Below are 10,675 nucleotides of genomic sequence, written 5' to 3'. Positions count from 1 at the left end.
CCCCTGGCCCAGTGCAAACGTCTGAGCTTGTGGAGCTTGCTTAGAAATGGCTTCCTCTTTGCACTGTAGAGTTTCAGCTGGCAACGGCGGATGGCACGGTGGATTGTGTTCACTGACAATGCTTTCTGGAAGTATTCCTGAGCCCATTCTGTTATTTCCTTGACAGTGGCATTCCTGTTTGAGGTGCAGTGATGTTTAAGGGCCCGGAGATCACGAGCATCCAGTAGAGTTTTACGGCCTTGACCCTTACGCACAGCGATTGTTCCAGATTCTCTGAATCTTTTGATGATGTTATGCACGGTTGATGATGATAACTTAAAAGTCTTTGCTATTTTCCGCTGGGTAACACCATTCTGGTATTGCTGCACTATCTTTCTGCGCAACAATGGTGGAATTGGTGATCCTCTTACCATCTTGGCTTCTGAGAGACACTGACACTCTGAGAAGTTCTTTTTATACCCAATCATGTTGTCAATTGACCTAATTAATGTTAATTGGTCTTCCAGCTGTTCGTTATATGCGCAATTTCCTTTTTCCAGCCACTTATTGCTACTTGTCCCCACTTTTTTGGGATTTGTTGACACTGTGAAATTTTGAATCAACATATTTTTCCTTTAAAATGATACATTTACTCAGATTAAACTTTTGATCTGTCATCTATGTTATATTACGAATAAAATATTGACATTTGCCATCTCCACACCATTGCATTCAGTTTTTATTCACAATTTGTTTAGTGTCTCAATTTTTGACTTTATGCACCCAAGACAGTACAATGAAAACAGACCGACAACATGGCTGGCAGGTCTAGTCTTGTGGTTTCTGTACAAAGCAACCCAGCATGTGTGAAGTAGACCGTTACATTGTTTCTCTGAATCCAACATGGCTACATGGAAACAACCCTGAGGTTTAGAAAACTATTGCCTTTTTTATTACATCAAAGAGTGAGACATGGTCTGTAAGCAGAAGTTAAATATTAGTTGTTCTCCGTCATGACTAACGAATAAAAACAACAACCTGGATTAACCATTTGGGCCCTGGAGAAGGCCGGGCTCACGACAATGTGACATTCCTCAGGTCTGAACGTGTATGGGTCGTAAAGCGGCTGTGTGTGTGGGGCGTGGGTGCTGTCTCACCGTCTGAGTCGATGCTGTTAAGTGCAGTGGGAGGAATGATTGAGACGCGACACTGACCCAAAGGACACACCTTCCCCATTTGTTCTTTACAGCTGCCGTGGACCTGCAAGTGTGCACACACACAGTTATTGGCTTGCACGGTCTTTCTATATTCCAGTAAAAGCACAAAGGTCATTAGGTCCCTCTGAAACCCACCAAATGTCAGTCCTGTAACCTTTACAAATGCCACTCTGATTCATTTGTGCACGCGGCTTTCGTTGTATCCCCACGTCTTCATGTACCGAGGATTAGGGTCCTCGTTTAGTGAACTCCATAAGTGGAATTGAGGAGATGCAGTACATCTGTAGATGTGTTTGCAACTAAAACGATGAATTCATCTGAACTTCATCACTTTATGATTTCAGTTAAGCAATACAACAGATGGTGCAGAGCTCAGACTGTTATTGTAAAACGGGATAGATCTAGACGCACATCAAGGTTTTTAAAACAGTACAGTGTGTAGTGTAGAACCAGCTGAGTCAGAATGAAACATTTCTTTCATAGTTATACCATGACAATGTGACAGGACATAAAAAAAAAAAGTCATTTTCTTTGTTTTCACTCAAACATTTAGCAACTATCAGAGAGGAAATTGGAAATGTGGATAATAATAAAAACAAAAATATTTTTAAATAAAATGGCAGAAAACCAACAAAACAAAAACAAGCTAACTTTTTCAACCAGTCTGGTCAGAATTAAACTATTTCTCCAAACTGAGGTTGTTCAAAGAGCTCAGTGCTCATAGCCTTCGCACAGAACACCACTTCAAAAGATCTGAACTATCACTTTACGTGGACAGGAAGAAAACTATAGATGAGTTGTTTCTGTCCGTATGATGAGCATCCAACATCCACTACTCTTAACTGTGTTTTGGTCCTGATAAACTCTTTAAGTCATGGTCAATAGTGTGAATGTTTATGAAGCATTCACACTATTGTGATCCATTTTTCTTCCGTACGTTTTTCAGCATATTTCTCGTTCCACAATTTTTGTGCTATTTCAACAAATCATAAATCCAAACGTTCAGCTCTTTCAGGAAATGGTGCTATGACTTTTGGTGTTGGTGCAACTTTAGCTTTTTGAAATATTTAGCCTTTTCTGCCACTTTTTTCTCATCGAAAATGAATTGAGCTCATTTTTAATACTTCAGATCTTTAGATCTGTTTACAGCCTTTTACTGCTCCTTTCACATTTTGTTCTGCTTCAGCTTCTTTCAGCTTCCTTGCACAAATTTAAACTTTTTTTTCAGCTACTTTCAGTTAATTTCAGCTGTTTTGTGCTCCATTCAGATTCTTTCTGCTAACCACATCTTTGTGCGTCTTCTGCTCCTTTCAGCTGATTTATGCAAGTTTCAGCTATATCTCCTATTTCAACTACTATATAGTTGTTTTTATGCTAATTTAAATATTTTCAGCCATTCCACATTTTTTGTACTCATTTAAACTTTTTTCAGGATAATTTAGCAAACAATGTGCTGTCTACACTTCTTGTAATTTCTTCTTATTTCTGTTTTTTTTTCTCTCGCTATTTTCCAGCTTTTTTTTTTTTTTTTTGCTAATTTAAGATTTTTCATCTAATTCCTACTTTTTGTTCTCATTTCTGCTTTTTTCAGCCTAATTAGGCAAACATGTTTTTTTCTGCTTTCTTAAGCTTGTTCTACCTTTTCAGCTACGTTTTCTTAACAATTAAATTTTTTCCTAATTTCAGCTGTTTTCAGATAAATTCAAGTTTTTTTTGTAAGTCCTTCTACTTTCAGCTTAATTAACTTATTTGTGCTAATTTCAGCTTGTTATGCTCCTTTCAGCTTGTTCTGCAATTTCAGCTATTATTTAGCTGTTTTTAATGCAAATTTTAGCTTTTTCTGCTAATTCCACAGTTTTTTTAATTAGCTCATTTAAGTTCTTTTCACTTTCTTCTCATAAGTTAAGCTTCTTTCTGCCTTTTCAGCTACTGTTGAAATGGGTTTTTTTTTGCTAATTTTAGCTTTTTTTTTTTGGTGCCGATTTCAGATTTTTTTCTGCTCATTTAACTTAACTGGGCAAACGTGTTCTTTCTGCTTTCTTCTGGTAACTTAGACTTGTTATTCATTTCAGCTACATTTCAGCACGTTTTTAGCTAATTTCAGCTGTTTTTCAGCAATAAGCATTCACACTGCATTTTCACAGGAAATTTCTCTAATTACTCTTTGGGAGATGTTTGTCTTTCCAGCCCAAATTTAAAATTGGCTCCGTTGAAACAAGAAAGCTCAGCAGTTAAAAACAGTCACCAGAAAACTAAATGTCTTCAAGAAACAGAGGAGATCCTGTGATTCTTGGACAGTTTCAAAGCTGTTAATAAAAAAGTGAGGATTCAGCTTTATATTTTATATAAATTAGTGTAAGACTCTGCCCTGGGCTTTAACAGAGTTCTATTAAAATTAATTCACCTTCAGTCCTTTGAGTGTCCTCACATGTCCTTGGACTTTTGTCCTCTGAGAATTAATTAGCCAACCAGTAAAGGTTGTTCTAAATATACTGTTAATGTCCTCGCAGAGGAGAATGATGACATGAATTTATCAGTGCCTGCTCTCCTGGTTCTTTGCTCCTCGGGGACCTCTGCTGCCATTTTGAGCGCCTCCTCATTATTCTGATGACTCAAGTGAAACCTCACAGACCCGACATGCTGTCGGGCACAAAGAGACAGTTTTGGAAAGCAGCAAGTCCTGAATGTTATTTCTGCACATACAAATTACTACAAATGGTCAAATCAATTTTCAGCTTTAACAAATTGGGTTATCAAAACTTTCACAGATTCATTCATCGTCAAACTGGTGATGGGCATGTGAAGCTTCTTGAAGCTCTGAGGCTTTCGAAAAAGACTCAGAGCTTGGAGCTTCAGCGGTGGAGACATGGTGAACACAGGAGCCATAAAAACCTCACAAGCATGACTGAAGAGCAGACTGTTTCAATCACGTGTCATTAAATAAAGTTTTTAAAAAGTCTGGCCAGGTTTTTCAGCTTCTTTCTGCCAATTTCAACGTTTTGTGCTTTTTCAGCTACTTGCAGCTTATGTTCTGCTAATTTTAGCCATTTTGTGCTCTGTTTTTTCCTTCTTGTTCTTTCGGCTGCTCCCTTCTTCAAGGGTTGCCACAGTGAACTAACTCACACAAACACTTGGTCATTGTTTTTATGGCGGAAGTCCTTCCTGACACAACCACAGACCACCGAGCTACCACAACCCTCTGTGTGGAGCAGAGAGCTGCCATCTAGGACACCCAGGGGAGCAGACGGTGGGGGTTAGAGTCTTGCTCAAGGGACCAGAGTGGGGCAAATGAAGGTGGAGACAGGTGTGGGTGCTTCACCTATCCCACCCACATTTTGACGTTGTCAGTTCGGGGAGTCGAACCGGTGACCTTCTGATCACAGGTCAACATTCTCTAACCTCTTCACCAACGCGCCCCCCCCCCCCCCCCATGTTGTGCTGTTAAGATCTTTTTTTTTTATTCTGCTTTCAGTTTTTGTGTTCCTTTTTTTTCTGCAAATTCATGCTTTTTTACACTACTTTCAGCGTTTGCTAATTTTAGCTTCATTCTGTTAATTCCAGCATTTTTATCTACTTTAAAAAATACATTTGTTCTCCTTTCGCCTGCTTCTCTCTACTTTTCACCTATTGGTGTATGTTAAGTAGTCTTTAGCTTGTTCAGCAGCTTTCAGCTAATTTATTTAGCAACAATGTTCCATTTCCACAGGAAAATTTTCTCTAGTTTAAAATGTTTTAATTCAACTACACACACACACACAACACTGCTTAAAGACTCTGGATCATGTTGCGCCTGTTAAAACCAAAAAAATCAAAACTCAGAGCAGAACCTTGGCTGAGTGACGTCACCAAGGCCGTTAGGCAGCAATGTAGGAGGGCGGAGCGCAAGTGGAGGAAAGACAGGCTGCAGGTCTCTTTTCAAATACTTAAAGAGAGTTGGCGTCGTCATCAGAAAACAGTAAAAGCTGCTAAATCCAAATATTTTTCTGATATCATAACCTCAAACTCTCACAACCCACGTGTCCTCTTCTCCACCCTAAACTCCGTTCTCCACCTCACTGAACCATCACCGCTGGAAGCCTTGACTGAGCTGTGCGACAACTTCCTACATTTATTTTTGGAAAAAATTGCGACCACCAGGGCTCTAATTTTCCCTCCAACTCATGACCCATCCATCCCACCTCAATCTGTAGCTCTATTTGACCATTTTGAACCCATCACTCAATCTTCTCTAGAGCAGGTCATGTGCAGCTTGAAACCTTCTGGTTCCCCCTTTGATGTGGTCCCCCCTCGACTACTAAAGGAGGTGTTTTCAACTCTAGATCCGTCCATTCTGGCTATAGTAAACAGTAGTTTATCCACTGGCATGGTGCCAAAAACCTTTAAACATGCTGCTGTCCAGCCTCTCCTGAAAACACCAAACCTTGATCCCTCAGTCGTTTCCAACTTCCAGCCTGTCTCCAAACTCCCATTTGTTTCTAAACTACTGGAGAAAATAGTCGAGTCCCAGTTGAAGTGCTTCCTGGAGGATCACGCCATCTTAGAGCTATTCCAATCTGGCTTTAAACCTCTCCACAGCACTGAAACTGCCCTGCTGAAGGTCTTTAACGACATCTTCAGATCCACAGATACCGGTGATTCTGTGCTGCTTGTCCTGTTGGACCTCACAGCCGCCTTTGACACCATCAACCATGAGATCCTCATTGCTAGGTTAGAGCAGTGGGTGGGCGTCACAGGATCAGCCCTCAATTGGTTCAGATCTTACCTCGCTGACAGATCCTTTTGTGTCTCTATCAAGGACTTTAGTTCTGCAGCGGCAGAGCTTAAATGGGGGGTTCCGCAGGGGGTCCATCCTGGGTCCCCTCCTGGGTCCCCTCCTATTCTCTTTATACCTGCTGCCGCTTGGTGCTATTTTCTGGAAACACAACATGCCCTTCCACTTCTACGCCGATGACTGTCAAATTTACTTCCCCCTAAGACACAATGGTACATGCTCTATTCAACCGCTGCTCAACTGCCTGGCTGACATCAGGGACTAGATGGCTTTAAACTTCTTAAGTTTCAATGAAAATAAGTCTGAAGTCATGTTGTTCCCTCCCAACGACACGATCACAAACCACTGCATCGACCTCTCCGCTCTAACCCTGTCAGAAAAACAAAGTCACTAATCTGGGAGTGATAATGGACCCTTCCCTGAAACTTAACAGTCACGTAAACATGATTGTTAAATCATGCTTCTTCCAACTGAGGCGGCTGTCTAAACTGAAGCCCATATTGTTAAAAAAATAACCTGGAGACAGTAATACATGCATTCATTACATCTAGGCTTGATTACTGCAATTCGCTCCTGTTTGGTATCAGTCAGACCTCCATTGCACGACTACAACTGGTCCAGAATGCAGCAGCCCAATTTTTAACCAGTACAGGCAAAAGAGAGCACATTACACCATTGCACTGGTTACCGGTTCACTTTCGAATCCAGTTCAAAATACTCCTGTATGTCTACAAATCACTGAACAGATTCGCCCCCCCATCTCTCTGATCTGCTACAACCGTATGTCCCACCACGTTCCCTGAGGTCAGCGGACCAGTTGCTCCTCACAGTTCCAGGAACTCGTCTTAAGCGCAGAGGGGACAGGGCCTTCTCTGTAGCAGGACCAAGACTTTGGAACGAGTTACCTCAGCTTGTCAGACAGGCCCCCTCCCTCTCGGTTTTAAAGTCCCGTTTAAAAACCCACTACTATTCAGTAGCTTTCAACACCAGATGATCTGTCTTTGAACCTGTATGCTCCACACTGGTTAGTCGTCATTATCTGCATCGTTTTTATGTCTATATTCTGATTTGCTTCATTTTGTATTTTGCTTTGTGTGTTACCTGTTGTTCTGTCTGTACAGCACTTTGGTTGGCCTTGTCACTGTTTTAAGTGCTCTATAAATAAAATGGTATGGTACACCATCAGCCAGTAATGCTTTAAATAAACACTAACAACGATTTGAGCCGAGAGTTTTTAACGAGACAGAGGCTGAAATTGAGCCCACTTACGATGGCCTTGCACCAGAGGCAGCGCCAGTCCTGCAGCCGCCGCACGCTGCCGCAGTTCCTGTCACACACCACACACTTGGCACTGACCGGCAGGTTGCCTTCCAGCCACTGGTGCGGCATGGAAACCTGGAAAGAACAAGGGAAAACTCAGAACAAAGAACATGTCTTACTTGAAAATATCAAAACAAAAAATGCTCAATTTATTGCCAACAAATCGATGAAAATCCATAAAAGGACTCAGTTTTGTTATATCAAAAATAATCAATGTGTTAACAGTGTGAATGTTTATGAAGCATTCACACTATTATGATCCATTTTTCACCGTATGATTTTTGGCACGATTCGTCCTGCATTTTAAGCTATTTCAACAAGTCATAAATCAAAACGTTCAGCTCTTTCAGGACAACCCTGCTATGACTTTTGGTATTGGTGCAAGTTCAGCTTTTTGAAATATTTAGCCTTTTCTGCCATTTTTTTCTCATAGAAAATGAATTGAGCTCATTTTACATCCTTCAGGTCTTTAGATCTGTTTACAGTCTTTTACTGCTCTTTTCACATTTTGTTCTGGTTCAGCTTCTTTCAGCTTCCTTGTGCAAATTTAAACTTTTTTTTTTTCAGTTAATTTCAACAAATTTCAGCTGTTTTTTTCAGCTGTTGTGTGCTCCTTTCAGATTATTTCTGCTAACCTCAACATCCTGTGCTTCTTCTAACTTCTTTCTGCCAATTTCAGCTTATTATGCTCCTTTCAGATGATTTTTGCAAGTTTCAGCATTTTCTGCTATTTCAGCTACTATTTAGCTGTTTTTTTGGGCAAATTTGAGCTTTTTCAGCTAATTCCACATTTTTGGCATACTTTAGACCTTTTTTTCTGCCTAATTCAGCAAAAATGTGCCCTCTCCACTTCCTTCTTGTAATTTCAGCTTTTTTTGTTGTTTTTAAGCATCTTTTCAGCAGCTTTTTTTTTGTTATTGCTAAATTCAGCTTATTTCAGATAATTTCCATTTTTTTGTGCTCATTTTTGCTTCTTTCAGACTAACTGGGCAAACGTGTTTTTCTGCTAAGCTTGTTCAACCTTTTCAGCTACATTATTTAGCTAATTTCAGCTGTTTCTAGATAAATTCAAGTTCTTCATGGTAATTTCAGCTACTTTCAGCCTAATTAACTTCTTTTTGCTAATTTCAGCTGGTTATGTTCCTTTCAACTTTGTTCAGCTACTTTCAGCTTATTCTGCTATTTCAGCTACTATTTAGCTGGTTTTATGTAAATTTGAGCTTTTTCAGCTAAGTCCCCATTTTTTTAGGTCATTTTAGCTCTTTCCATTTCCTTTTGCCTTTTCGGTTACTTTTTAGACGTTTTTTGCTAATTTGAGCTTTTCTTTAGCGGATTTCCTAATCTGTGTGCTTGTTTCTGCTCATTTAAACCCAATTCAGCAAATGTGTGTTATTTCTGCTTTATTCTGCTAATTTAGGCTTGTTCTTCCATTTCAGCTACATTTCAGCTGTTTTTCAGCAATAAGCATTCACACTGCATTTTCACAAGAAATGCAATTTCTCTTTTCTAAGACACTGAACCCTTAATTGCCTCCAATGTGTCCCATCGGTGTATGAATGTGATAAAGCACTGATTATTCTCTACAGTACAGATCTAGTAAAGTGCTGTATGAATGGGTAAATGAGGACACCTATTGTGTTGTGAAGAGCTTTGAGTATCTTGATAAGATAGAAAGGAGCTATAAGTACAGTCCATTTACAATTTACCATAAGTTTGTTTCAGTTTTGATTCACACTGAGAATACTTTCAAAAACTGATCAGAAATGAATAAAATTTCAGAAAAAATACAGTAAAAGTGGATTCAAGATAGCTGTATATCTCACCCCGTCCTCATCCTCGATGATGTCATTTCCTATGGAGGCCAGCGTGGTCCATTTGCAGTTGTTGGTGGAGCGAACAGCACAGCGCTTGTGAGCCTTGAACTTACACACTGTAAGAAACAAAAATAAACAATTGTTGTTTTTATAGCAGAAAAGACAGAAATGTGTCCTGTAACGTTCAGGAAGCTGTGGATTTGTTTTTTTAGAAGTGTGACTGAGGCTTGCTTGTAAAACTGAAACACTTTAAAGTAAACGACTTTGTGGCTTTTGTGTTTAATCATTGATCTGGATGTGGATGACAGAAAAAAAATTCAATATGAATACCACCTGCAGGTTATGGGTCAGTTCTGATTTCTGCTGGTGCAGCTGGGAGTAGCCTTACAACATTAGACCCTTTCAGGCAGGAGTTATTTTCTTTGAGCAAACATGTAAAAAATAAATAGTTTTTTATGGAACCCAATGATAAAAATCTGAACGGTTGTGTTCAAATCCTCACCGTTGACGTAAAAAGAATGAGGAAGTGTTTCATCGAGTCAAACCTGAGATTAAATCTGTCACCTTGAAACAAAGTGTCATAAAACCACTTCCTCACTGTCGAGGTTACGTGTCAAGACAGGACAAGTCCCAAATGCAAATAAATAAATAGAACTGAAGAGTACTTGGTAAAATCCAAACAGATGAACATCAAAAAGTTGGTTAGCCGACAGCTGACAAACTGCTAGCCTGCTAAACCAAGTGCTAGCTTCAGGCAGTTAGCAGTCGCAGCTCTCTGCTCAGCTTTGTCTGGGCTGTTTGTCACCTAGCTTGTGCTACGTTGTTCTTGTAGCTTGCTAGCTTTTGAGAGCACAAAGAAGTGATAGTTCAGTTTTTTTTAAGTGGGGTTCTGTGCAAAAGTTATGAACGATTATCGTATCTGTTGTCGATGGTGATCTCCGTTTGGAAAATGGGAGTTTATTTCTGATCAGACTGAGGAAAGGTGAAGGTTAATGAGAACAGAACCATGACTAAAGTGGTTTGCTGACGTTGTAAAACAACTTCAATTGTAACAGGCCTCTGCTGCTACAGTCTCTGTTATTTGCTCTGGTAAATAACCATATATTTCTATATAAATAGATGTGCAATCAAAATTATGCAAATATAAATGTTTATATAATCCATCACAGTTCATGCTCAATAATCCAGGTAAAAAAACAAAAAACAAAGTTAAGTCAGAGCCGCTGGACGGTTATTTTTTTTGTTGAAACATTTCATCCTTCATCCAAAGGACTTCATCAGTCTGAGGAGCCAAAACAAACTCAGTCCCATAAGTGGCTTACGCACTTAATGGGCCAACCAGTTTGATGGTGAAAAGATGGACTATGGGGCCGGCCCTCTCTCCTATCAGCTCCTCTGAGGCAGCCATAGCTCAAGTGTTTCAAAACATCTAAGATTATTGATGGAGCTGAATTACTGAGCATGAACTTTGATGTTTTGAACCACTTTGGCTATGGCTGCCTCAGAGGAGTCAATGCGGGAGAGGGTGAGGCCATCTTATCACCATCAAACTGGTTGGCCCACTATTTGAGTAA

The 10,675-nt window shown here is 39.9% G+C and overlaps 1 protein-coding gene across 1 annotated transcript in view; it reads right to left on the bottom strand.

The window, feature by feature from the left end:
* Positions 1 to 10,675, bottom strand: part of si:dkey-172j4.3 (diacylglycerol kinase eta) — a gene marked incomplete in the record, with an annotated part of 132,856 nt that overhangs the window by 42,369 nt on the left and 79,812 nt on the right. Inside the window, 3 exon segments of the mRNA XM_037688341.1 lie at positions 1,137 to 1,239; positions 7,237 to 7,362; positions 9,111 to 9,217. Coding sequence (XP_037544269.1) covers positions 1,137 to 1,239; positions 7,237 to 7,362; positions 9,111 to 9,217 — 336 coding nt within the window.

Source organism: Nematolebias whitei, chromosome 1 (assembly GCF_014905685.2).
Source record: "Nematolebias whitei isolate Nwh7 chromosome 1, NemWhi1, whole genome shotgun sequence".
Lineage (NCBI taxonomy): Eukaryota > Metazoa > Chordata > Actinopteri > Cyprinodontiformes > Rivulidae > Nematolebias > Nematolebias whitei.
Note: the sequence above shows the minus strand (reverse complement) of the source record. Positions and strands in the feature narration are given on the sequence as shown.